Source organism: Saccopteryx leptura, chromosome X, assembly GCF_036850995.1.
Source record: "Saccopteryx leptura isolate mSacLep1 chromosome X, mSacLep1_pri_phased_curated, whole genome shotgun sequence".
NCBI lineage: Eukaryota > Metazoa > Chordata > Mammalia > Chiroptera > Emballonuridae > Saccopteryx > Saccopteryx leptura.
The window spans coordinates 65,762,828-65,790,183 of record NC_089516.1 but is presented as its reverse complement, the minus strand read 5'-3'; the positions used below and the strand labels follow the sequence as shown (position 1 = coordinate 65,790,183).

At 53.3% G+C, this 27,356-nt stretch overlaps 1 protein-coding gene across 8 annotated transcripts; it reads left to right on the top strand.

Moving 5' to 3' along the window:
- Nucleotides 1-1,539: 1,539 nt before the first annotated feature.
- On the top strand, nucleotides 1,540-25,721 carry MED12 (mediator complex subunit 12). 8 transcript variants are annotated; one of them, XM_066357599.1, is made up of 46 exons: nucleotides 1,540-1,792; nucleotides 2,274-2,378; nucleotides 2,586-2,777; nucleotides 3,953-4,112; nucleotides 5,164-5,345; nucleotides 5,871-5,981; nucleotides 6,096-6,350; nucleotides 6,738-6,884; nucleotides 7,047-7,146; nucleotides 7,267-7,403; nucleotides 7,611-7,742; nucleotides 8,106-8,232; nucleotides 8,689-8,918; nucleotides 9,699-9,779; nucleotides 9,911-10,081; nucleotides 10,284-10,428; nucleotides 10,593-10,643; nucleotides 10,925-11,043; nucleotides 11,260-11,403; nucleotides 11,843-12,006; nucleotides 12,234-12,365; nucleotides 12,780-13,007; nucleotides 13,183-13,327; nucleotides 13,495-13,615; nucleotides 13,978-14,079; nucleotides 14,178-14,291; nucleotides 14,514-14,689; nucleotides 14,866-15,045; nucleotides 16,419-16,490; nucleotides 16,914-17,047; nucleotides 17,223-17,384; nucleotides 17,633-17,744; nucleotides 17,905-17,994; nucleotides 18,468-18,577; nucleotides 18,811-18,946; nucleotides 19,206-19,367; nucleotides 20,300-20,674; nucleotides 20,876-21,026; nucleotides 21,176-21,381; nucleotides 21,548-21,625; nucleotides 21,714-21,768; nucleotides 21,844-21,931; nucleotides 24,294-24,534; nucleotides 24,836-24,970; nucleotides 25,185-25,266; nucleotides 25,448-25,721. In XM_066357599.1, the coding sequence occupies exons 1-46, from the start codon at nucleotides 1,694-1,696 to the stop codon at nucleotides 25,489-25,491; spliced, it is 6,483 nt and encodes a 2,160-aa protein (XP_066213696.1). In that variant the 5' UTR covers nucleotides 1,540-1,693; the 3' UTR covers nucleotides 25,492-25,721. The 8 variants fall into 8 exon arrangements, with proteins under 8 accessions (XP_066213696.1, XP_066213695.1, XP_066213693.1 ...); XM_066357598.1 differs by having other exon boundaries at nucleotides 14,166-14,291; XM_066357596.1 differs by having other exon boundaries at nucleotides 21,551-21,625; nucleotides 21,714-21,931.
- The last annotated feature ends 1,635 nt before the right edge of the window (nucleotides 25,722-27,356 follow it).

Here is a 27,356-nt window from a genome sequence, read left to right as displayed (position 1 = left end):
AGAAGACTGCCTGCTGATTTCTCAACAGAAACTTTCAGGCCAGAAGGGACTGGGAAGAAGTATTCAAAGTGATGAAAAGGAAGGACCTACAAACAAGATTACTGTATGCAGCAAAACCATCATTTAGTACTGAAGGATAGATGAAGGGCTTCCCAGACAAGAAAAAGCTCATCACAACCAAACCAGCATTACATGAAATGTTAAAGGGTCTTCTTTAAGGACAAACAGCAGGAGAAGGAGGAGGAGGAGGAGGAGGAGGAGGAAAAAAAGAAGGAGGAAGAGAAGGAGGGGGAGGAAGATATAAAATATGAATAGTAAAATGACAATAAATATGTATCTATCAACAATTGATTCTAAAGAACAAAATGAGCAGGTGAGCAGAGCAGAAACAGGCTCATGGGTGTGGAGAACATTTTGAGGGTTTCCAGATGGGAGGGGGATGGATGGAAGAGGTGAAGGGAATGGCAGGTGCAGATTGGTTGTTGCAGAATAGTCATGGGGACATGGAGTGCAGCAGAAGGAAGAAAGTCAGTAGTGTTCTAATGCCTGTGTGTGGTGTCAGACGGGCGTGGGACTAGTCGGGATGATCGCTTAAGTTGTGTAATTTCTGGCTACTGAGTTGTACACCTGTAACTAGTGTAATATTGTATGTCAACGATAACTGAAAATAAAAATAAACAATAAAAATTTTTAAAAATTCATCAAAATAATATTGGCTCAAAAGTCAAGAAAAAAAAATCCTAGTCTCATCTCTGTTACTCAGTAGCTGTATGATATAGGGCAAGTGAACTTCTACTCTTTGAAAGTCAGCCTTCTCATCTACAAAAATGAAGACAGTAATCCCTATCTCATGGGGCTGTGTGCAGAACAGGGGAGATAACGTCTGGAAAGCATCTGACACTTAGTAGCGCCTCTTTGGCAAGAGAAAATGTTATTAACCTGAAATTCATGGACACTTAAAGATGCATACAGGAGCTTCAGGGGTGTAACAGTTTCCTTGTAAAGTAACTTTGTATGTTTCTATGTTCATTTTTCTGGGAGCAGGGCCACAGCTCCATTAGCATCTCAAAAGGGTTTTGAATCTAAAAAAGGTTAACAATCTCAGTGTTAGACCAAAAAGACCTTGAGGGATTAGACCCGGCCTTCCAGGGGTTTAATGAGTGCTTGCTTTGTCAGCACACAGAAATTCTAATCTTCACATGGGTCCTTTGAAGGTGATATCAGTACATCCATTTTTTCTGATGCGGAAACGAAGAAAGGAAGACTGGCTTGTAAAACGCAGAGTTCCCAACCAGTTCAAATCCTCTGGAGCGCCCGTCCCAGGCCAAGCACCGAACGAGGCGCCCGGAAGCCAGCGCCAGTTAGAGCTCCGCAGCGCGGCTACCTCCCGCCCCGCCCGGCAGGTTCGCAGCCACGCGCGGTTGAGCGGCTCAGGCTGTGTGAAATCCATCTCCGGCGGAAAGCTCCCAGGCGCGGAGCTCCGCCCCACGCTGGCCCGGCCCCGCCTCGTCGAAGTCGATATTGTCCGAAGGTTCCCGGCGTCCCTCGGTAGTTTCCGGCAATGATCGAGAGTTTCTAACGTGCCCCTTGCTGTCTCTCGGCCGCCGTCCTCGCCACCGCCGGTACCCCCGCCCCCCCCCCCCCCCGCCCCGGCCGGCCCGGCTGGCGCCTCCGGCACTACGGGCTGGGCAAGATGGCGGCTTTCGGGATCTTGAGCTACGAACACCGGCCCTTGAAGCGGCCGAGGCTGGGGCCTCCCGATGTGTACCCTCAAGACCCCAAACAGAAGGAGGTGCGTTCACAAACCGGGGCTCCCGCAGAGCCAGGGGCCGGCGATCGGCACTGGAGGGAGCATTGAGGGTTTGGGGAAGGGGGGGGGGGGGGGGCGGGTGGGAGCGAAAGTCCCGATAGGGCAGAGAGTGAAGTGGGTGCGGGAGAGGGGGATCTGGGGGCAAGGGGCGGTTCCTGGGTGTGACCAGGGAACGATGGAGGGGCTAGGCGGAGGCGTCCCCCTCTCCACAGTCCCCTCAGAAAGTTGTCTGGGTCGGCTTGGCCAGCTTGCAGAAAGAGTGATGTTGAGTGAGCTCTGATAATGGAGGACCTTAGGGAGGGTGGGAGTGGGAGCCAAATGATATCAGGGCCTAGCTCTAAATAACAGTCTGTGCTACTCCGAATCTTCCTGTTGCCTTATCTCTCCTTATTCCCTTCTGCCCTCCTCTCCCACCACCACCACCCAAGGGAAAAAACGCTAAAATGTCATTTTCCTGCCTCAGGATGAGCTGACGGCCTTGAATGTGAAACAAGGTTTCAATAACCAGCCCGCTGTCTCCGGGGATGAACATGGCACTGCCAAGAATGTCAACTTCAATCCTGCCAAGGTGAGAAAACCCTGCCAGGCTGAAGGAAAAGTCTGGAAGAATCTGAGAAGGAGCAAAGGACGTGGGTTGGGAAGACTTAAAGGGACGACCTAAGTGGCTGAGTATTCCTTCATAACCTAATGCTACCACATTGGCATTTGCCTGTCAATGACACAACCACCTCTCTGCTCTTTCTTCACACCCTGATGTATCATTTTCCTCCCTCAGATCAGTTCCAACTTCAGCAGCATTATTGCAGAGAAGTTACGTTGTAACACCCTCCCTGACACTGGTCGCAGGAAGCCCCAAGTGAACCAGAAGGACAACTTCTGGCTGGTGACTCCACGATCCCAGAGTGCCATTAACACCTGGTTCACTGACCTGGCTGGCACTAAGCCACTCACACAACTAGCCAAGAAGGTGAGATACTGTTTACTGTTCTTCAGGCGGAGGTGGGGAGCATGGGTACCAAGTACAGTGGTACCTTGACAGACGAGTTTAATTCATTTCATGGCCGAGCTTGTGACTCACTTTTCTCATGTGCCAAATCGAATTTCCCCATTTAAATTAATGGAAATGCAATTAATCCATTCTGGCCCCAAAAAACCACACAGATTTTTTGTTTTATATGCTTTTAAATAAGAAAATGTACTTTATAAATAACAAATACATACATACACACATGCACACACTCACACACATATATACATAATAGGAGAGAATGTAAAGAAATAAACTAGTTTATGAAATGTTATTTATCTTCAAAGTCAGGCAAAGATGCAGGCAGAGGGGGAGGAGACTGGTGGAGGAGGTTTTCATTTCATGTGCTATCCCTTAACATAACTTACTCTCTACACACACTTAATGCTACATTTAATTACAAAATTGACCTTACACACTATGTATGATACTGTGTATACATTTTATCAATTTACTCGCTACACACTTAACACTACATTTATTGCAAAAGGTAACTTACACACTAGGTATGATATGTAACTTTATTGCTAAACTTAGTTGCTATTTTTTTACTTTGGTTAATCATCATTTTCTTCACTGACTTTTGGCTTTTTCACTACATACTTTCCTTGCTTTCACTCCCAGGCAGTTTCAACAAAAGCCTTTTCATGGAACTTTGTTTCTTCCTTCTAGAACATTTTGATAATGTGTGAAGCAAGTGTCATTACACAGCTCCAATACACGACCTGTTGCAACTTTTTCTGGGTGTGTTTTTTTAGAAAACTGTTTAATTTTTTCCTAATTCCCCAACATTTCCTTAATCTCACTTGTACTGATTACTTCATCAGTACAAGTGAGCCCACCTCGGGTTCCTCCCTGCTAATTTTCTGCAAAACCTTACGCTGCTGCTGCTGCTGTAATCTGTGAAACCCAACATTTGGCAGGCTCTCTAAGGGAGGGTGGCAGAAGCTTGTGATCCAAATATTCGCTCATGACTTAAAGCAAAAACTCCCATGAGTGACTGCTCATCTCTCAAATCGATCGTGATTTAAAGTGCTCATGTGTCAAGGCATCACTGTACCCCCTATTCTCAGATTAGGCTACAAGTGGTCTCACTATTTGTGATGTCCATCCAGGTCCCCATTTTCAATAAGAAGGAAGAAGTGTTTGGGTACTTAGCCAAATACACAGTGCCTGTGATGAGGGCTGCCTGGCTTATTAAGATGACCTGTGCCTACTATGCAGCAATCAATGAGACCAAGGCTAAGAAGAGACAGGTCGTTGACCCCTTCACAGGTGAGTGACTCCTAAAACTGGTGGTCCCAGCACTGATCATTTCAAGGAGTGATAATACCCTTGGAATTATTCTCCTTATCTGTATTCCTTGCTTTTTCATGTATGTTGCAGTCTCTTAATTACTAAACAGGCAGTATCTTGAGTATCTACTGTGTGCGTGTACTGGGCTATAAAGATGACCAGTACCTAATCCTTGCCTTTAGCATGCTTATAGTCTAGTCAGGATGCCAAGGCATGTGTACAAATGACATAATTAAATATAGAAAGTAGTAAGTGTCAAAGAGGAGACAGACGCTTCTTTGAGACTTTAGTGGACAGAAAGATTACTCTCTTTTGAGGACACCTGGGAAGGCTTTAGGAAGGTGGCATTTGACTAGAGCCGAAGAGGATGAATAGGATTTAGAAATACAGTAGTCCCTCCCCACCCTTATCTGAGGGGGATACATTCCAAGAGCCCCAGTGGATTCTTGAAACCACAGATGGTAGCAAACCCAATACTTACTATTGTTTTTTCCTATATGTATATACCTGTGATAAAGTATGATCTATAAATTGGACACAGTAAGAGATTAGCAGCAGTAACTAAAACTAGAACAATTATGACAAGATACTGCAGTAAGTTTTGTAAGTGTAGTCCCTCTTTCTCAAAATATCTTACTGTACTGAACTCGCCCTTCTTGTGATGATGTGAGCTGATAGACCGCCTGCGTGAAGACATGGAGTGAGGTGAATGACGTAGGCATTGTCATGCAGCATTCCGTAGCTATTGACCTGAGGATACATCAGAGGGAAGGTCACCTGCTTTGAATGATCCTGGATCATAGAGCCATGAATAACTGTCTATGGTTGGATATCAGAAACGGATGATGTTGATAGTTGGGAAATTTATTTTACTTTCAGACTACAGTTGACTGCAGGTTACTGAAAAGACTGAAAGCAAAAGCATAGATAAAGGGGGACTGTGTATGGTGGTGGGTGGCAGGGTGGGGAACAGAAGGTGTTCTAAGCAGAGGGACAGAATAAAGTAGTCCTTTCCCTATCTCTCCCTTAGAGTGGACTCAGATCATCACCAAGTACTTATGGGAGCAGCTGCAAAAGATGGCTGAATACTACCGGCCAGGGCCTGCGGGCGGTGGGGGCTGCGGTTCCACTATAGGGCCCTTGCCCCATGATGTAGAGGTGGCAATACGACAGTGGGACTACAATGAGAAGCTGGCCATGTTCATGTTTCAGGTAGGGCGTGTTGTGGGGGACGTTGCGTCGGGCCTGATCTCACTCTGCCAGTGGAGAGTGGAGTCTGCCTGCCACTTCGCCCCAGATGTGGCTCTCTTCATCCTGTCAGTGACTTTTTCAGCCTCATCTGTAGTAGTCCCTAGGCCAGGGGTCCCCAAACTACGGCCCACAGGCCACATGCGGCCCCCTGAGGTCATTTATCCGGCCCCTGCCGCACTTCCGGAAGGGGCACCTCTTTCATTGGTGGTCAGTGAGAGGAGCATAGTACCCATTGAAATACTGGTCAGTTGGTTGATTTAAATTTACTTGTTCTTTATTTTAAATATTGTATTTGTTCCCGTTTTGGTTTTTTTACTTCAAAATAAGAAAATCTGTGCAGTGTGCATAGGGATTTGTTCATAGTTTTTTTATAGTCTGGCCCTCCAACGGTCTGAGGGACAGTGAACTGGCCCCCTGTGTAAAAAGTTTGGGGACCCCTGCCCTAGGCTAAACGAATCCTCCCCCCCCCCACCCCGGTGCACATAGGACGGAATGCTGGATAGACACGAGTTCCTGACCTGGGTACTTGAGTGTTTTGAGAAAATCCGCCCTGGAGAAGATGAATTGCTTAAATTGCTGCTGCCCCTGCTGCTTCGAGTAAGGCCTAGGATTTTGAGGTGGGGGGCGGCTCGGGAGGGTTAGAGGAGGAATACGATGTGACAGCAGGGTCCCTTGGAGGGAACTGGGGTTTTGCTCATTGTGTCTTCACAGTACTCTGGGGAATTCGTTCAGTCTGCATACCTCTCCCGCCGCCTTGCCTACTTCTGTACCCGAAGATTGGCCCTGCAGCTGGATGGCATGAGCAGTCACTCGGCTCACGTTATGTCTGCCCAGTCGACAGGCACACTGCCCACCACCCCTGCTCCTCAGCCCCCAACTAGCAACGCACCCTCTACACCCTTTAGTGACCTGCTTATGTGCCCTCAGCACCGGCCCCTGGTTTTTGGCCTCAGCTGTATCCTTCAAGTAGGTACTAGGTGGCCCCAAGGAAATGTTAAGTGATGTCCTAAAAACAAAAAGGCATCCTGAGAGAAGTTGGACTCCTGTCCTGCAGTGTGGGGGTGCTTCTGAGTTGGGAGGTGGGAGTCGGCACTGAGTACTTGGTTGGAGATGATCACTTCTCATTCATGGGCTGTTAGTTCTTTTTCAGTTAGTTAGTTCTCTTCCAGGGCTAAATACTATGCCAAAGGCTTTTAGGAGAGTGGATGAGGGAAGGGGTTTAAAGATTGAGGGGTGCTGCCCCAGGGACTTAGAATAACTTTGGATTGGAACTCTAAGGGTTGGGTCTTATAGTGGGATTCTAAAGAGGTAGCTATGGTAACTGAGTGTGACGCAGTGGCTCCTGTTTGGCAGACCATCCTCCTGTGTTGTCCTAGTGCCCTGGTTTGGCACTACTCACTGACTGATAGCCGAATTAAGACTGGATCACCACTTGACCACCTGCCTATTGCCCCCTCCAACCTGCCCATGCCAGAGGGCAACAGTGCCTTCACTCAACAGGTATGTTGGACCAGTTGCCTAGTACTCCCAGATTTGGGAGGTGAGGCTCAATTGTTTTCTCAGAAATAGTGACTTGGAGCCTGGCACTATTCTCTTCACCTGGAGACCTGGCCTTTTGTGTGCCTTGGTATGTCCCTGAAGTGTCCCTTGTCAATACTGCAGGTCCGTGCAAAGTTACGGGAGATCGAACAGCAGATCAAGGAGCGCGGACAGGCAGTTGAGGTCCGCTGGTCTTTTGATAAGTGTCAGGAAGCTACTGCAGGTGGGTGCCGGACAGTGGAGAGGAACACGGAGGTTTGTGGGAAGGACGAGGTTGGGAGGGACGACACCTGAGAGTGGGACTGCCCGGGCAGGTTACCCCTTCGCTGCTCTTCCTCCTTAGGCTTCACTATTGGACGGGTGCTCCACACTCTGGAAGTGCTGGACAGCCATAGTTTTGAGCGCTCTGACTTCAGCAACTCTCTTGACTCCCTTTGTAACCGAATCTTTGGCTTGGGGCCTAGCAAGGATGGCCATGAGGTAAGCAAGAAGGAGCAAAAGCCATTACAAGAGCAATAGTATATGAGGAGGAGGCGTGGTGGTGAGACCTGAAAATCGGGATGTCCGAAGAGGCGGTCTTACTGGGTCTCAGGTGTTTTAAGATGGGGCCCAGTGGTTAAGAAATCGGAGCTGGGTTCTCAGTCCTCAGCCCGCCCCTGCTCCCTCCTGTCTTCCTTTGGTCCCCAGATCTCCTCAGATGACGATGCCGTGGTCTCTCTGCTGTGTGAATGGGCTGTCAGCTGCAAGCGGTCTGGCCGGCACCGCGCCATGGTGGTGGCCAAGCTCCTGGAGAAGAGGCAGGCGGAGATCGAAGCTGAGGTCAGGGAGCAGAAAGGAGCGAGACCACCTGGCCAGCAGGGCAGGGGCAGCTGGGGGTGGAGACCGACGGGGCGCTAGTGGGACTGAGCTGAAGTGGGGAGAAGATCGAAGTGGTAGAGCCGATGGGGAAAGCTGAGGACGTAGCAAGGCGAAAGTAGAAAGGGGAGTGGATTGAAGACCGAGTTGGAGAAGCAATCAAGGCTTCCGCTGGGAGGCAGTAAAGAAAATTGAGGTCGGAGGGGAGCATGGGATTGAAAAGCTTGGGAGGAGTCACAACAGGTGGTGGTTCCCGGGTTCCGCAGGGAGGAAGGAGTGAGGAACCAGGGAGACACCAGTCCTGCAGTTTGCTGTCCTCTCTTACAGCGCTGTGGAGAATCGGAAGTCGCAGACGAGAAAGGTTCCATCGCCTCTGGCTCCCTTTCTGCTTCCAGTGCTCCCATTTTCCAGGACGTCCTCCTTCAGTTTCTGGATACACAGGCTCCCATGCTGAGTACGGACCTCTGCCACGTCTGCTTATCTCGGCCTAGACTCAGTTACCTGTTACTGTCATCAGAAAGCATAATCTAGGGCCCTCTGGTATATTTTTCTATCTGGGGGCCTATGCTGAATGACTTTTGGACATCATTGTAGTCTTTCATCATCTTATAGTTTTAACAGAGTAGAGAAATAAAAAGAAGAGTAGAAACCAGAACGAACGATCGAAGCATTGTCAAATATACCTAGCAGCGGAGATGCTGTGCTCCTTTCTGAGACGGTGTGTGGGCACGGGGTGGGCGCCCAGCTACACTTTGTCCCTCAGCAGTTTCTGTTTATCTTGGTCTTGATCCATCCTCTTTCTGCCCACCTCAGGCACTCTAGGAGGAGCATGCCTGAGGTGTGGCCCCCTCTCTTTCAGCCCACTTCTGTCGTGCTTCTAACGTGTCTCTTCTTCTTCCCTCCCCTCCAGCGGACCCCCGAAGTGAGAGCGAGCGGGTGGAATTCTTTAACTTGGTACTGCTGTTCTGTGAACTGATCCGACATGATGTTTTCTCCCACAACATGTATACTTGCACCCTCATCTCCCGAGGGGACCTTGCCTTTGGAGCCCCTGGGCCACGGCCTCCCTCTCCCTTTGACGACCCTGCTGATGACCCCGAGCGCAAAGAGGCTGAGGGCAGCAGCAGTAGCAAGCTGGAGGTGAGCGAACTTTTCCTGGCCCTGGGGGGTCTCTTCCTGCGTTTCCCTGAGAGCCTCTTGCCCAGTAAGGAGGGCAGTATGTGCTTAGTGCTTCCCGGTTAACATGGCGTTCTTTTTTTTTTTTTTTTTAATTTTTTTTTTTTTTTTTTTTTTTTTTTTTTTTTACAGAGACAGAGTGAGTCAGAGAGAGGGATAGACAGGGACAGACAGACAGGAACGGAGAGAGATGAGAAGCATCAATCATTAGTTTTTCGTTGCGTGTTGCAACACCTTAGTTGTTCATTGATTGCTTTCTCATATGTGCCTTGACCGTGGGCCTTCAGCAGGCCGAGTAACCCCTTGCTGGAGCCAGTGACCTTGGGTTCAAGCTGGTAGGCTTTTTGCTCAAACCAGATGAGCCCGCGCTCAAGCTGGGGACCTCAGGGTCTCGAACCTGGGTCCTCTGCATCCCAGTCTGACGCTCTATCCACTGCGCCACTGCCTGGTCAGGCTAACATGGCGTTCTTGCATTGTTTTTCTTTTTCATTTGATCCTCACAACTGCCCTGTGAGGGTAATCCTACCCCCATTTTGTTCTTTTGTCGCCTTCTCCCTATTTTAAAGCTGAAGGAAATACTGAGGCCTATGGTGGCTAAATGACTAGTCAAGGCTCAAATCTGTAGCAGATCCAGTGCTTTCCCAATGTAGTCTCCTGTCTCCGACTCCGCTGCCAACTCTTCTAGATGGTGGGGAGCAGGTTTCTGGTGCCTAAAGCAAGTCCACTTGTGTTCTGTGCCCTCAGGATCCAGGGCTTTCGGAGTCTATCGACATCGACCCGAGTTCCAGCGTGCTCTTTGAGGACATGGAGAAGCCTGATTTCTCAGTAAGTTAGAGCCTGGTGTGGAAGAATGCAGCTCCTGCGGGACCCCCATGCTTCCTCTTTTGGGGATTTCTTTATACTCCTCCACCTCCTTTTGTTCTTCTAAACGTTCTGTCCTCTCACCTTTCTCTCAGTTGTTCTCCCCAACCATGCCCTGTGAGGGGAAGGGCAGTCCTTCCCCCGAGAAAGCAGACGTTGAGAAGGAGGTGAAGCCACCAGCCAAGGAGAAGATAGAAGGAACTCTCGGGGTTCTTTACGAGCAGCCGCGGCATGTGCAATATGCCACCCACTTTCCGATACCGCAGGTACTCTTCTGCAGTATCTGGCCACCCTCTGCTTCGAGCCCAGGTTCTGCCCCAGGACCAGCGGAGGGGTTGGAGCTGCCCGCGAGGGTGCGCGTGCTGGGCAGGCCTTGAGCGCTGGGCTGCCCAGGGGCGTGGCGCATGGCACATGCTGTTAGAGGAGGGAGAGACCCGTGTGGAGTCTGACGGTGCTGCTGGGATACAGGAGGAGTCCTGCAGCCATGAGTGCAACCAGCGCTTGGTCGTACTGTTTGGGGTGGGAAAGCAGCGAGATGATGCCCGCCATGCCATCAAGAAAATCACCAAGGATATTCTGAAGGTTCTGAACCGCAAGGGGACAGCGGAAACTGGTGGGTTTGAGACTCCTTAACCAGATCTCCCCCCACGGAGCACCCTAGTCAGTCTTCCCTTCCCAGCCTAGGGTGCCCCAGTCACATCCCCGTGTCCTGTCTCTTGGAGTCTCCTGAGAGCTCTAGTCCTTTTGAAACTTCGCCCCTCGTTCCCCCCTCTGCAGACCAGCTTGCTCCTATTGTGCCTCTGAATCCTGGAGACCTGACATTCTTAGGTACCTCACAGTAAGCCCTGTCTGCCTGCCCTCCCCCGGCACCTCCCTGAATGTATTCCTCCCAAGGCCGCAGAGTCTGTGGGCCTTGAACCCTCACCGCCCTGTCCCCGTCCCTGCATCCCTCCCCCAGCCCTTGGCCCTCCCTTCCCATTTCCCTCCCGCCCTCCCTCCCCTTCCTTCCCCTCTCCCTTCCTCCCTCCCACCCACCCACAGCCTTCTCTCCATTCCCTGTCCCACCCTAGTCCCCTAGTTCACCTTCCCTGACCTCGCTGTCCCTTCAGGTGGGGAGGATGGGCAGAAGCGGAGGCGCAGCCGGCCTGAAGCCTTCCCCACAGCCGAAGATATCTTCGCTAAGTTCCAGCACCTTTCACATTATGACCAACACCAGGTCACTGCTCAGGTGTGGGCCTCAGTGCAGCCCTTCCTACATTCTGGCCTCCTGTGCCCCCCTCCGCTCCCCTCCGCTCCCCTCCCCTCTTCTCCCGTCCCCTCCCCTCCTTTCCCCTCCCCTCCCCAGGCCAGTTAAACCTCCCAGTTTCATCTCTTTCCCCCAGTATCTATTTTTGCTTCCTCTCGCCTCTCTTCACTCCCATCTTGCTCCCACTGCCCTTATCAGGTCTCCCGGAATGTTCTGGAGCAGATCACAAGCTTTGCCCTCGGCATGTCGTACCACCTGCCCCTGGTGCAGCACGTGCAGTTCATCTTTGACCTCATGGAATACTCGCTCAGCATTAGTGGCCTCATCGACTTTGCCATTCAGGTGGGAAGTTGGGAAGATAAGGGTGGAGGAAGGAGTTGGTGCTGTGTGAGCTCCTGAGGGTGGGAGTAGGGGCTCAGGTCAGAGCACCAGACTGGAGGGGCAGAAAACCTAGCATGGGGAGGGGGCGTGGACCATGAGCGAACAGGCAGGAATAGAGACTCCAGTGCTCCCCGGGGAGGCTCGAGACACAGATCAGGGCATCAGGCATAGACTCTGCTCCCACCATGGACCTCACAGAATGGTATTCTGCAGACTGCTTGGATCTTTGATGTGGCTGATGGCATTAAAAGAACAAATGGCAGTGGCACATGGCACTGGGGTCCCTGTAGACTGAGGGCTCCCGCAGGAAGGGGCTGGAGTCCGGCTTTGCCAGTTCCTTCAAAGGAAGCGGGGCATGTGCACCATGCAGAGCCCCTTCTCACTTCTTCCACTCTGCCAGCTGCTGAATGAGCTGAGTGTCGTCGAAGCTGAGCTGCTTCTCAAATCCTCCGACCTGGTGGGCAGCTACACGACCAGCCTGTGCCTGTGCATCGTGGCTGTCCTGCGGCACTATCACGCCTGCCTCATCCTCAACCAGGACCAGATGGCACAGGTCTTCGAGGGGTAAGCAGGGCTCAGACTGGCCGGAATGCACAGCGCCCTGCTGGATGCCACCAGAAGTGGCCTGCAGAGAGCATGCGGGGCTCTCCCTGGGGGACGTGCACACCCTGCAGGTGGGGTGGAGAGAGGATTGCCAGGAGACTTGAATCAGTGTCCAGGGACCTTGGCGCCCAGGCCCCAGCTCCGGCACATGCTCTGCCTCCCCTCCTGACCTTGCTTTCTCGTGCCAGGCTGTGTGGCGTAGTGAAACACGGGATGAACCGGTCAGATGGCTCCTCCGCCGAGCGTTGTATCCTAGCTTATCTCTATGATCTGTACACCTCCTGTAGCCATTTAAAGATCAAATTTGGGGAGCTTTTCAGGTAAGAGAGGTGGGAGGTATGGGGTAGAGAGTGGGGCCTCATCCTGTCTGCTTGCCGGCGCTGCCCGTTTCAGGAGCAGGGCACAGCCCAGGAGCCTGCAGTTTCTGCAGGGTCATTTGGGAACTGTGTCGTCCTCATGCCTTTGGCTCCCAGGAATGGGCCTTCCTCCTCCTTGGCCGGGGCTCTACCCCACCTCTGTGCGGCCCACCCTCCTCCTCCCTGCCTCCGGATGCCCCTGTGCCTTCTCACTGGCTTACTTTCTTGTCCACTTAGCCTTGTCCCATGTCCCTTTTTCTTGTCCCAAGGCCCCTGCTCTCTCACGCTCTCCTTTTTTTTCTTTTCTGCCCCTTTCTGACCATCCATCTGCTTCACCAGACCTTCAACACTACCATCTCGTTTCCCCTGCCTCTGCAGCGACTTCTGCTCCAAGGTCAAGAACACCATCTATTGCAACGTGGAGCCATCAGAATCCAATATGCGCTGGGCACCTGAATTCATGATTGACACTCTGGAGAACCCTGCCGCTCACACCTTCACCTACATGGGGCTAGGCAAGAGTCTTAGTGAGAACCCTGCTAACCGCTACAGCTTTGTCTGCAATGCCCTTATGCACGTCTGTGTGGGGCACCATGATCCCGATAGGTATGGGGTGTACTGAGTGAGGAGTGGGCACTGCACTCCAGCCCCACATTGGGAGGGATGAGATGCCCGGGAGGTACTTCAACCCTAGTTATTGCCGGGGTAGAGATGAAAAGTTAACGAGTCTGAGGTTTTGTGAAACAAGGTTTTTCCTGAGGGCATTTGTCCTTTTCCCCAGGGTTAATGACATCGCAATCCTGTGCGCTGAGCTGACTGGCTATTGCAAGTCACTGAGTGCGGAATGGCTGGGAGTACTGAAGGCCTTGTGCTGCTCCTCGAACAATGGCACTTGTGGTTTCAACGACCTCCTCTGCAATGTGGATGTGAGACTTGGGCGAGGTCCCGCTGGGGCCTGGGCCCGTTCTGGGGGCGGGGGTTTGCTCACTGGCGTCAGGGCCATACAGAGAGTTTTGGTGCATACCATTTTGAGTTGGGAGTCGGCACCCTCTTTCCACACTGAGTGGTGGTGTCTGTCTGCTTTTTCCTCCAGGTCAGTGACCTGTCTTTTCATGACTCCCTGGCCACTTTTGTCGCCATCCTTATCGCTCGGCAGTGTTTGCTTCTTGAGGATCTGATTCGCTGTGCTGCCATCCCGTCACTCCTTAATGCTGGTAAACAACCAATCCAGGTCCCCTGGACTTTCCAGAGCCCAGACTTCACAGCACACTCCATCTGCACAGTCAGTATTTGGTGTCGGGCTCTGGTGTTGCCAGAGGCATCTTGCACTGTGCCTCAGGCTCAGAGAGCCTCTTCCTGAGCCTGCATTTGCAGCCCTGGTCTGTCCATTTTGTGACTCTTCGAGGGGCTCCGCATATACAACAAAATAGCTGGCTGCCCCACCTGTCCTCCAGCGTTCTATTGTTTTTTACCTTTTGCCTGACCTTGTCTCCCTTTTTCCCACCCCTCCACACACCCATGTGCACGTGCGGTCCACCTTCGTCCTGTCCGGTCCACTCTGTCTTCCTTTCCACAGCGTGCAGTGAACAGGACTCTGAGCCGGGGGCCCGGCTTACCTGCCGCATCCTCCTCCATCTTTTCAAGACACCTCAGCTCAATCCTTGCCAGTCCGATGGCAGTAAGTGACCCCATCTGAGGCAGCCAGCGGTAGAAAGTGTGGCTCCCCTATCCCCACCGTTTCTGCATCTGCTCCCCTGACCTTAGCTCCCTCCCCAGACAAGCCTGCTGTAGGAATCCGCTCCTCCTGTGACCGCCACCTGCTGGCTGCCTCTCAGAACCGCATCGTGGATGGAGCTGTGTTTGCTGTTCTCAAGGCTGTGTTTGTACTTGGTATGGGGGGAGGAAGGGACGAGTGCTAGCTAAACTACAGAGGACAGTCTTTCTCTCTCCTGAAGGTGGTCTCCCCAACCTTTAGGAGGGGAGGGAAGGAAGTGTATTTCTGTCCCAGAGGGCAGGGTTTGAGGAGGTGCTACCTCTGTGGCTGTGGGCTGGGTCTCCGCACCGTGTTGGGATCTCACTCTGCCCTTCCTATCTCCCGCCTGTGGACCACAGGGGACGCGGAACTGAAGGGCTCAGGCTTCACTGTGACAGGAGGAACGGAAGAACTTGCAGAGGAGGAGGGAGGAGGTGGCAGTGGCGGTCGGAGGCAGGGTGGCCGCAGCGTCTCTGTGGAGACAGCCAGTCTGGATGTCTATGCCAAGTACGTGCTGCGCAGCATCTGCCAACAGGTCAGTCTCAGCTCCCCCCGCACCTCCTGAGTGCCTCTGTGTAATGTGGTCCTGGGTCCAGTGATGAGCATGCCACCTCTGCTGTCCATCACGTCTCTCACTGAGCCCCAGGCTGTCCTCCTTGTTCCCGGCCCCCTCCCCGGCCGCCCCAGTCCACTGATGGTCAGCTTCCGTAGGAATGGGTAGGAGAGCGTTGCCTCAAGTCGCTGTGTGAGGACAGCAATGACCTACAAGACCCAGTGCTGAGTAGTGCCCAGGCCCAGCGGCTCATGCAGCTCATCTGCTACCCACACCGTGTGCTGGACAGCGAGGACGGGGAGAACCCGCAGCGCCAGCGCATTAAGCGTATTCTCCAGGTAGGCCAGGGCTATGGGGCCTTGGGCGGAGCAAAGGGGCCTGAGCCTGGGGTCAAATCCTGGCAGCCTTGAGAGAAAGGGAGTTCAGCAGGAAGACAGACAAGGATGTAGGTGAGTGGTGGGGAGAGAAACAACCCCAGCGAGGATTTAAAAGTCAAACCAAAATGGTCTGGACTGGAGAGGAAACTGTTAGGGAAGGGCACAGCTATCTGGATGGAGTAGGGCTGTTGCTTATCAGTGGGAGGCATGGCGTCTGGGAGGCCTAGTTCTTGGCCTCGTACACTCAGCACTTTGGCCGGGGCTCAGTAGTGAGCAGTGATGCTACTTGGTGCTACTGCGTCAGACTGTCTGCTTCGAACCTGGTGCAGTGCTCAGTGCTCTGTGCACGTTTTCGCATTTAATCTTTACAACTCTGGGAAGTAGGTGTGAGTATCTCTGTTCGACCAGTGAGGAAACTAGGGCTTGAAGGCTAAGTAACTTGCGCAAGGTCGCACAGCTAGTAAGCTGAGAGATAGTTTGTGGCCCCATATTTGCTTGTGCCCTTTTCACTTAGCTACGCAGCCATGGACATTCAGGTGAGTGGTGGGTAGACAACTAAAGCCATTAAGGAGAAGTTAAAGGAATGATGTCACTTCAGCCCAGAGCAGATAATGCCAAAGGGAGATTAGCTAACAGTAGCCTTGAGGTCTGTAAAGGACTTTGAGCAGCTGGCTTGAAACAGGAGAAGCAGGCTTCAACTTTAACATTCAGGATTTAGGTAAAGTTTTAGGCAGAACTTCCTTGTGTGAAGGAATGTGAGGCCCTGGAATGGGCACCTGGGGAAAGGTGTGAAATCTTCCCTGAACCTTTTGAGATAGGTTACATTTTTCAATCACCTTGAATTGTTTAGGTATAGTCTTGACCAGGGGTCCCCAAACTTTTTACACAGGGGGCCAGTTCACCGTCCCTCAGTCCGTTGGAGGGCCGGACTATAAAAAAAAACTATGAACAAATCCCTATGCACACTGCACATATCTTATTTTAAAGTAAAAAAACAAAACAGGAAGAAATACAGTATTTAAAATAACAAACAAGTAAATTTAAATCAACAAACTGACCAGTATTTCAATGGGAACTATGCTCCTCTCACTGACCACCTATGAAAGAGGTACCCCTTCCAGAAGTGCGGCGGGGGCCAGATAAATGGCCTCAGGGGCCGCATGTGGCCCGCGGGCCGTAGTTTGGGGACCCCTGGTCTTGACTAAAGCTGGAGTCTTGGAGGTCCTTTCAGTATGCGGTTCAGAGTTGGAAGAGATCAGCAGTTGGCCTCAGGCTGATGCGTGGCTGTGGGTGACACAGTGGTGACTGGCTTGGGGTTGGGGTCTCTGTCACAGAACCTGGACCAGTGGACCATGCGCCAGTCTTCCCTGGAGCTGCAGCTCATGATCAAGCAGACCCCCAACAATGTGAGTGGTGGCCCGGCCCTCTGCCAGGCTCACTTCTACTTCCATGTGTCAGGGAGCCGGGCACCGAAGAGCCTCGGTCCCACCCTGCGCTTCTTGAGATAAGGGAGGATGGGAAGATGGCAGATGTGTGGAGGCGATGATAAGGGAGCTGGGCTGGGAGTGTTGGGGCTCTGGGCTGTGGGGGCGTTGGCAGTGGGGGTGGTTGTGGAGGCTGGTTCTGTGGCCACAACTCTAAGGAGGTATGGAAAGGAGAAGGCTGGGGAATCGGAAAGATCTGAAGGGACCGGAGGATGTGACTCCCAGCAGAGTGATGGCCCTACCTTCCCATTAATCTCCCCATCTCCCATCTCTCCTGCCGTCGGTATTTCTCCCCCCCACCCCCAGCTACATCTTTAGCATCCCTGTGCCCTTTGTCCTCCCCAGGAGATGAACTCCCTGTTAGAAAACATTGCCAAGGCCACAATCGAGGTTTTCCAACAGTCAGCCGAGACAGGGTCGTCTTCGGGAAACACTGCGAGCAACATGGCCAGCAGCAACAAGACCAAGCCCGTGCTCAGGTTGGGTAGCCACGTGTTTCTTAGGACCCGTCCCTTAGGAGTTTCTCGTGCTGGGATATAGATGTTTCCGCTGCATGGAGACAAAGGCCAGGCCCACCCGTCAGAGAGGGGAGGATGGATTCTCCCGGCCTTGCCTGGCTCCTCTGTAACCCTACTGACTCCATCTGTCCTCCAGCTCTCTAGAGCGCTCCGGTGTCTGGCTGGTGGCCCCTCTCATTGCTAAACTGCCCACCTCTGTCCAGGGGCACGTGCTAAAGGCTGCAGGGGAAGAGCTGGAGAAGGGCCAGCACTTGGGTTCTTCTTCCCGCAAAGAACGTGACCGGCAAAAGCAGAAGAGGTAGAGTGGAGGGGGCAGGGGCTGGGCCAGGGGTGGGAAAGAGAGGAAGCGCCCTGTGCAGAAGAAGAGTGGGGCAGAAGGGTGAGGATAAAACCCACGGGAAAGGGGAAAATCCGAGGGTAAGAGTGGGCACCGTTGAGCAGGAGGCTCGATCTTGAAACAGTAGCGTCTGGGGCTTAGGGGAATGGGGTTCAAAGCTTCCTGATCTCCAAGCCCTGGTCTCTTGTTTCTTTTCCTCTCATCTTCAGCATGTCCCTCTTGAGCCAGCAGCCCTTCTTATCACTGGTGCTGACATGTCTGAAAGGACAGGATGAGCAGCGCGAGGGCCTCCTCACCTCCCTCTATAGCCAGGTGCACCAGGTCAGTCTCTGGGGCATGGAGCCGGGCCCTGGGGCAAGAAGGATGGACTCAAGAGGACACTGTGTGCTTGGAACCTTCATTTCCTTCCATGAACATTGTATGTGCTTTGCAGTGGAAACAAGGAGATCCCTGATCTGTGTTATACCTGTTTCTGTCTTAGATTGTGAATAATTGGCGAGATGACCAGTACTTAGATGATTGCAAACCAAAGCAGCTAATGCATGAGGCGCTCAAACTGCGGCTCAATCTGGTGAGAGGGAGAACTGGGAGGGGTGGGGCTAGAACTACAGAGTGAAGAAGCCCAGGCCGCCGAGGACGGGTGAGGAGGAAGGACCCAGGCTGCTGTGGGTCTACACGCATTCACCCGGCTCTCCTAAAGACAGAGGACCTGGGAGTGGTTAAGGATACCGGACCTGGCAAGGACCTTGTGTCAGCTATCATGGATTCTGGCTGGGCCCTAGGAGACCTAGAAACACATTTTGGAATGTTGGGTAGAATCCTGGACATCCTTTAGTCCGACTCCTGTCATTTAATCAGTAAGGAAACCAAGGCCCAGAGACGTCAATTACTAAGTCACTGGCCTGAGATTCTGTAGCGAGTCAGAGACACAACTGGAACATGGGCCTCAGATGTCCCTAGTCCACCCACCCCTGGTTGTGAACTGAACTTTCCTTAAGCGCTGGACCTCGCCCTGAGCCGTGACTGACGTGTCACTCCCGGCAGGTGGGCGGCATGTTTGACACGGTGCAGCGCAGCACGCAGCAGACCACGGAGTGGGCGGTGCTCCTCCTCGAGATCATCATCAGCGGCACCGTGGACATGCAGTCCAACAAGTAAGGCGCCCGCCTCCTCGAGCCTTTGCACCCAGGGGGCCCCTTTCCCCCACACCAGGCGCCCAACCCACTGTGATCGGTGTGGCCCGTACTGTGAACTGGCTGCCTTGGGTTCCCCACCTGGTTTTGATGCCCTCTGAACGACATCTTAAGCAGCGTTCTCTGCTTGTGTCCCACCTCGTGGCCTTTGTCTTCACCCTTCTCCTTGCTGCTCTCCCTGCCTGCTGTCACAGCGAGCTCTTCACTACTGTGTTGGACATGCTGAGTGTGCTCATCAACGGGACGCTGGCCGCAGACATGTCCAGCATCTCTCAAGGCAGCATGGAGGAGAACAAACGTGCCTACATGAACCTGGTGAAGAAGCTGCAGGTAAGCGGGCGGGCCAGGGGGAAGCCCGTGGGACTGGCGGTTTCCTAGCTCCCGGTCCCTGACCAAGCGGTGGCTTCCCCGCCTCTGGGACGTGGCCCTGGCCACAGCCTCCACCCTGCCCTTTCACGGCTGTTTTCTCTTGGTTATTCGTACAGCGAGGACTAAGTGTGTTCAGGCCAGATTCTGGGCCGTCCCCTGAGCACTCCATCCCTCTGTTCCTGTATTCCTGAGCTCTTTTCCCCTCTTCCTGTGCCTGCAGAAGGAGTTGGGGGAACGCCAGTCAGACAGTCTGGAAAAGGTTTACCAGCTGCTGCCACTGCCCAAGCCGACCCGTGATGTCATCACCTGCGAACCACAGGGCTCCCTTATTGACACCAAGGGCAACAAGATTGCTGGCTTTGACTCCATCTTCAAGAAGGAGGCATGTTCCATTATCTTCTGCCCTCTGTGCCCCCCATCCCTGCCTTTCCCCCCTTTGGACAAGAGCCTTTCCTGCGTTATTAACCTCGTAGCTACAAAGGCTCGGCGTGCCAGGGCATCCATTGTGCGCTGCGATGAGAGCCGCTTCTAGGGTGCTGAGCTCATCACTTAACTTTACTTACACTTTTTCTCCCCATCTTGGGGGTCTCACCCTCTTTCCTCGGTCTCTCCCTTCACTCCTACCCACCACTCACCACACCGACCCACCTTTTAACATCCCACCCACTTCTCAGCACTCACCTTCCTTTCCCCTGCCCCCTGTCCTCCACCCCTGCCTGTACCCCGCTCCTCTGTCTGGCTGACAACTCTCTCCACTCCCCCACCCCTGCACAATTTCCTCTCTCCCATCCGTCAGGTGCAGTCTTTGTTGAATAATCATAATCAACATGTGTAGTAGGGAGGGAGAGGAAGAAGAGGGTGCAGAGTTTGAAACCTGCAGTCCAGGCCATTCATGCATCCATTCTCCTCGGTTTTTTTCCTGACCCATCTGTCTGTGTCTGTCTGAGTGTCTGTATCACTCTCTGCCTGCCTCTCACTGCGCCCTCCTCTGTCTCTCTGCCTGTTTTCTCTCTCCCCATCTCTGTCTCTCTCTCTGCCCGTCTTTAGTCTCTCCCTGTTTCTGTCTTCCTCTGAGTGTTAGTGTCTGTCTCAGTCTCTCTGCTCCACACACTCATCACCCGCTCCCGTCTGACTCTCCTGTGCGCATGCGCGTGTGTCAGTGTCTGTCCGTCTGCCTGTGGTCATCTCTCCTGAATCTGTCCATGGCTTGTTCGTTATTGTTTGCCTACAGATATTTCCCTCCTTCAAGTCCTTAAAGTCTGGCTTCTATTTTCCGAGCCTCAGTCGCTTATTGTTTCTCATTTTCTGGAGCAGGGTCTACAGGTTTCCACCAAACAAAAGATCTCTCCCTGGGATCTTTTTGAGGGCTTGAAGCCGTCAGCGCCCCTGTCTTGGGGCTGGTTTGGAACAGTCCGGGTGGACCGGCGGGTGGCCCGAGGCGAGGAGCAGCAGCGCTTGCTGCTCTACCACACGCACCTGAGGCCCCGGCCCCGGGCTTATTACCTGGAGCCCCTGCCACTGCCGCCAGAGGATGAGGAGCCCCCTGCTCCCACCCTGCTGGAGCCTGAGAAAAAGCCTCCAGAGCCCCCCAAAACGGACAAACCTGGGGCCGCACCAGCCAGTACTGAGGAGCGCAAGAAGAAGTCCACCAAGGGCAAGAAACGCAGCCAGCCGGCCGCCAAGACTGAGGTGACTGCTGCCCCGCAGTGCCTTTCCACAGCCACTTTCTCTGGGGTCCTGTGCAGTTTCTGGTTTGTGGGAGGGGCAGGGCACATGGGGGGCAGGGGGGCCTTAGGAACTGTAAGAGTGAACTGTGTGGATCCAGGCCCCCGTCGTCCAGCCCAGCCCATGGAGCCCTGCCCCTCACCTCCTCCTCTGCCTTTCACACAGGAGTACGCAATGGGCCCAGGCCGGAGCGGCCCCTACGGTGTGACTGTGCCTCCAGACCTCCTGCACCACACTAACCCTGGTTCTATAACGCACGTTAGCTACAGGCAGGGCCCCATAGGCCTCTACACCCAGAACCAGCCACTCCCTGCAGGTCAGTGCCAGCGTGGAATGACAGTCTTATCCAGCCGCCTCCTGCCTGAGGGACGACACCCCTCCTCCCAGGAGCTGTGAGTGGCCAGGACACCTAGTGGGGGACGGAAGGACAAGGAGCCTAGAGGGTCAGCGTGCTCCCTTTTCCAGGCGGCCCTCGTGTGGACCCGTACCGCCCTGTGAGGTTACCCATGCAGAAGCTGCCGGCTCGACCACCCTACCCTGCAGTGCTGCCCACAGCCATGACCGGCGTCATGGGCCTGGAACCCTCTTCCTACAAGCCCTCCATGTACCGCCAGCAGCAGCCTGCTGTGCCCCAAGGCCAGCGCCTCCGCCAACAGCTCCAGGCAAAGATAGTGAGAGGGGCACTAGGGAGGGCCCCCAGGGCGAGGGGCCCCTAAGGGTCACAGGACGGAGGAGGCACGTGGGACCTTCACAAGGACGTGCAGAGTGGGTGATACAGGAAACAAGATGGCGGGAAGTGTTTCCAGAGTCTGAGCTTGTCTTTTTTCCCCCTTTTAGCAGAGTCAGGGGATGCTGGGCCAGTCATCTGTCCACCAGATGACTCCCAGCTCTTCGTACGGCTTGCAGACCTCCCAGGTAAGGGCACGGGATTGTGAGACTTGGGGGCCTGAAGCAAGTGGCTCTGCCGCTCTTGGCCCTGACGCTCTGTCTTCCTCCTGTCTAGGGCTATACTCCTTACGTTTCTCACGTGGGATTGCAGCAGCACGCAGGCCCCACAGGTACCGTGGTGCCTCCCAGCTACTCCAGCCAGCCTTATCAGAGCGCCCACCCTTCTACCAATCCTACTCTTGTAGATCCCACTCGTCACCTGCAGCAGCGGCCCAGTGGCTATGTACACCAGCAGGCCCCAACCTACGGACACGGACTGACCTCCACTCAAAGGTACCCAGGGGAGCAGGGGGCTGGAGAGCCACTGATGTGCAGAGGGGCATTTGACTTGGGAAAAGTGTGCCTGGAGGTGATGGGACTGGTCAGACCTTATGGAGACATCAAGAACACTCATCTGGCCATGTGGCCAATTGCCACAAAGTACCAAAGCTGGAAGGGACCCTGGTGACCAGTAGTCCCACACCTTCTTCCCCTGCGTTTCTTTTAGGCCCAGAGAACGGAAAGTGCTTATATAGCCACAATAAGGGGAAATCTGGGGTCAGAACTGCACTGCGTGATAAGGAGGCACCAAGCTGCTATCAGAACAGCGTAGCACGAATGGGCTAACGAATGTTAATCAGGCCTGAGTTAGGACATCATGATCACGTGTTGAGGCTCTGCAGCTAAGTCAGAACACTGAGGGGTGGACCAGAGGTAAAGCCCTTTACTTAAGGTATCAACTGCTCACTATGTGGCCAGCTCTGTGGCAGGACTGGTTGAGTTGAGGAAAGATATTTTTTAAAAATACTATGAAGTCCCTTATCACAAAGAATTGTTACTCTAGCCTGACCTGTGGTGGCGCAGTGGATAAAGTGTCGACCTGGGAATGCTGAGGTCGCCGGTTCAAAACCCTGGGCTTGCCTGGCCAAGGCACATATGAGAGTTGATGCTTTCTGCTCCTCTCTCTCTCTCTCTCTATCTATCTCTCTCTCTCTGTGTGTGTCTCTCTAAAAAAACTGAATAAAGTTAAAAATAAAAAAAAATAAAAATAAAAAGAATTGTTACTCTAGTTGGGGAGATGAGACTTCCACAGAATAACACTGAGAGAACGCTGAGGAGAAACATAATCAGGCGTGCCAGTGTGTGCCGTGACGTCACACGAGAACCCAGGAAAGGTGGGTGGCGCTCCCACATGGCCTGAGGCATCAGTGGAGGTGTCATGAAGGAGGTCAGGCTTATAGCAAAGGAGAGCTGTACTTTGGATGTGTGGAGAGGAGGGGGAGGAGGGGAGCTCCAGGTGGAAGACATAGTGTGAGCAAAGACGTGGCGACCCAAATGAGAGAGGCCAGAGGACGGGGAGGGGAAGAGCTTGGATGAAGGTGTACTCCGTGCCAGGGAAGTAGTGAGGGGTCGGCTAGGAGTGGGCTTTTGGAGAAGGGCCCTGAATGCTCAGTGCAAACTGAGATGCAGCTCCAGGAAGAGCTCTTTGTCCGGAAAGTGACATGAGGAGTTGGGCATGTCAAGAGATTAATATGGAATGCGTGGATAAGACGCATAGGCAGCCTGACCTGTGATGGCACAGTGGGGTAGAGTGTTGACCTGGAATGCTGAGGTTGCTGGTTCAAGACCCGAGGCTTGCCTGGTCAAGGCACATATGGGAAGCAAGGTGATGCTTCCTGTCCCCCTCCCTCCAGTCCTTCCTCTCTCTCCCTCTCTTCTCTCTAAAATCAATAAATGAAATCTAAAACAAAAAAAATTAAAAATCCTTTAAAGAAAAAGATACATAGGGAAGGTGCGAGAAGACTTGAGGAGAAGACTTGAGACGGGGCCTGGTCAGTAGCCTGGTGCAGTGATGTATTGACTGCAGCAAGAAAAGTGGAAGGAGCAGTAGAACTCAGTTGTCTTTAAGCCCCGGAAATGTTACGGGGGATCATCACCACCAACAAAAGCCTCAGTGAGTGTTCACAAAATGCCTATCGTGTGCTGGGACTGGTTTTTCATTTTTATAAGAGAAAAGTAGCTAACAAAAATTGAAAAATTCCGCCTGACCAGGCGGTGGCGCAGTGGATAGAACGTCAGACTGGGATGTGGAAGACCCAGGTTTGAGACCCCCGAGGTTGCTAGCTTGAGCGTGGGCTCATCTGGTTTGAGCAAAAATTCACCAGCTTGGACCCAAGGTCGCTGGCTCAAGCAAGGGGTTACTCGGCCTGCTGAAGGCCCACGGTCAAGGCACATATGAGAAAGCAATCAATGAACAACTAAGGTGTCGCAATGCGCAACGAAAAACTAATGATTGATGCTTCTCATCTCTCCGTTCCTGTCTGTCTGTCCCTGTCTATCCCTCTCTCTGACTCTCTCTCTGTCTCTGTAAAAAAATAAAATTTAAATTTAAAAAAAAGAGAGAAAAAAAAACATACTTTAAAAAAAATTGAAAAATTCCTAATCCTAAAATAAAGGTTATGAGACACTGAGCTGGGGTAGCGTCTCAGCCCCATTTTCCTTCTGAGAAACTGTCAGGACTCTAGGGGCTCTTGAAATCAGTGCCAGGGGGAAGGAATGAAGTGGCTTGCTGAAGTGTCTTTCAGGGCAGGACCAGGGGCTGCTCCTCCACCTCAGTCCCTGCCCCATGCCTTGACCTCTGGATGTCTCTTTGTAGGTTTTCACACCAGACCCTGCAGCAGACATCCATGATAGGCAACCTGACCCCGCTGGGCGCTCAGGGGGTGCAGGCTGCAGTCCGGTCAGCTGCCATCCTGCCTGAGCAGCAGCAGCAGCAGCAACAGCAGCAGCAGCAGCAGCAGCAGCAACAACAGCAGCAGCAGCAGCAGCAACAACAACAACAACAGCAATACCACATTCGGCAGCAGCAGCAGCAGCAGCAGCAGCAGATCCTGCGGGTGAGGCCTGGGGTCTCCATCGGGGACCTGGGAGCCCTGGAAGAGGAGAGGCCCAGGCTCCTCCGGGTTGTTACCAAGCCTGACGGAGGCAGTGCCCGCAAAGAGCCAGGCAGTGGGGTCTCAGAAAGCTGGTTTCACCTCCTCCCCATTTTGTTTCCTGGGGGTCCTCGTGGGAGAGAGCTGGGGCTTGTCTTTTGGGGACCCTGGGTGGGTGTTTTTCTCTGCAGCTTCCTCATCCCCAGCCCTCCATGCCTGGCCTCAGCTGCCCTGCTCCTGACAAGTATCTCTTCTGTCCTCCCAGCAACAGCAGCAGCAGCAGCAGCAGCAGCCGCCGCCACCGCAGCAAGCACACCAGCAGCCGCAGCAGCCACCGCCACCGCAGCCGCAGCAGCAGCAGGCGGCCCCTCCCCAGCCCCAGCCCCAGTCCCAGCCCCAGGTAGCTGCTGCACTACAGCCACGGGCTCAGGGCCGGCTGCTCAGCTTGGGTGCGCAGCCAGTGAATCAGGTTGGGGACCATGTGCCATGGGGTAGAGGTAGGATGCAAGTCAAGGCGTGCTAAAAAAGGACGAGGAGGTGAGGATGGAGAAGGAAGTGGAAGGTCCTGAGTCGAAGGGTCAAGTTCAGTCTTCTGCTTCCCATTTCCACCTCAGTTCCAGCGCCAGGGGCTCCAGCAGACCCAGCAACAGCAGCAGACGGCAGCTTTGGTGCGGCAGCTCCAACAGCAGCTCTCCAGTAAGCCTGCCTGCCTTCCCGGAGAGCCCCGTGCAGGCCATGGGGAGGGGGCCGGCAGCCAGGCCACTGCTTCTGGCCCAGGTGCTGGGGGCAGCAATGCTCTGTCCCTTCCTGGGCGGCTCCGTGCATACCCACAGCCCCGCGTGGCCTCTCACCTCTCATCCTCTTTGGTTTTCTGCAGATACGCAACCCCAGCCCAGTACCAACATATTTGGACGCTACTGAGCCACCTGGAAGAGCTGCTTATGACTGGATGTGGCCCTGCCCTTTTCCCTGAATTCTCAATCAGTCCCCTTCTCGGGCTAGCACCGGTAGTGGTTGAGGCTCTTCCCTCAGGCTCCATTTTTAATGAGTTTTTAGTATTTTTGTTAATGTGAGGCATTGAGCTGTTGGGTTTTGTATATTATTTATATCGAGACCCCAGAGCTGTTGCACCCAATACAGAGCTTCTTTGCAAAGGGCGCGTGTGAGTTCTGCATGTCTGGGGAACGGGCTGGAGGCTGGACGGACAAGTTGGATCCTTCATTCTGTTCACATAATCTCCCCTGTTTACCTGCTGTCCCCTAAATTTCTCAGTTTGAATTGGATTGCTAGCCTCTCTTCACTTCTGCAACCTAGCAACATATCAAGGTTTGGGCCCTTAATCTCTTCTGAAGGGCAGCTTGCCTTCTCACCTAGAAGATGCAACTTCCTGATGACTTTTCTCCATGGTTACACCTCTAGGGTTGGGGAGGGGCTGTGAGGCTGGAGGAAAAATCAACTGAACCTGATCCTCCTGCCACTCATCCCACGTGCTGGGTTTGAACATGCTTCAGGGGGGAGGGGCTAACACACGGCCACCATTTCTGCCACCTTGTGTGGTCCCCGTCATGTACCGAGTGTTATCGTGAGCAAGACCTTCCCTGAGATTCCTATTTCTGGGATGAAAAATTGCCCTGCATTAGCAAATGTCACCCTCGAAGCGTTGGTGGTGGAAGTCTGGTGGGGTTGGGGGGGGAGGAAGAGAGACCAATAGAAGGAAGCACCTTTTTCTTTCTCTGTTGCTGGATCTACTTGATTTCACATAAGTCCCTTTGGTAGTTTCCCAGAGTAACTTGGTCACTCCCATTTTAAAGTAGAGATAACTCAAAATTCGCTGCGGAGTCACATTGGGGACGTGCTCAGCCCTGTTGCCTTCAGGTCTGGGGCTGTAGCTCCGAGGCTGTCCAGGAGAGCCAACGGGTTTACTACAGTGGAGTTCCTCACGTGGCCAGCTGCAGCTCCCTGTGGGTGGGCAGCGATGGGTGATTTGACAACTTCAGGATAGCATCAGGGCATACTGGCACTGTCACTGTGAGGTGTTGAGTACTGGTAAACCTGGAGCGCCAATCCTCTCCAAGTTCTAAAATATAAAAATAAAATCAACTCTCTCTTTGGGGCCCTCGAAGTATGGGACTTAGGAAGTTTAGGAGCTGCGTGCTCAAGGAATGGATCTCCCCAGCAGGGTGAAGGCCAACAGGACTGAAACTTTCTGCCCAATCCTGAGGAGTGGAGGCTGGGCTGGCATAAGCGCCACTCTGAGGGTTTTAGGGTGGGGATGCTAAACAGACTGGGTGGGTGTGCTACATACAGGAACACAAGACTCAAGGCCTGAGGCTGACATGCCCCAGCAGCAGCAGCAGCCAGAAGGAACATCACTGACCACCAGGTGGGCAAGTGGCAGGATGTAGGCAGGCTGCCCCCCTACTGGTGCTACTTGAGTAGTGCTGGTGCTGAGGAGAGAGGAGAGATCCTGAGAGGTGGCGCGAGTCTTCGTGGAGTATGGGGGCTCCTGCAGGCAGTGCCTCAGTTTCTCCCTTTGTTTCAAGGTCTTCAGCTTTGCAGGTAAAGTTGGAACCAGCTGACCTGGAAGATGACCTGTTCGTGATTTGAGGGTTGTGTGTGTGGGGAAGAGGGGTTGCATGAGCAGTGCGTGCCTGAGCAGGGGAGGAACTGGGCCATGCCCCAGGACTTGAGCCATCTCTGGCGCAAGAGGAGTTAATGGCAGGGACCGCGCCCCCCGTGTCCGGGCACGCGCAGCTCGCCCCTCGGTGCGCGGGCACAGCAGCCAG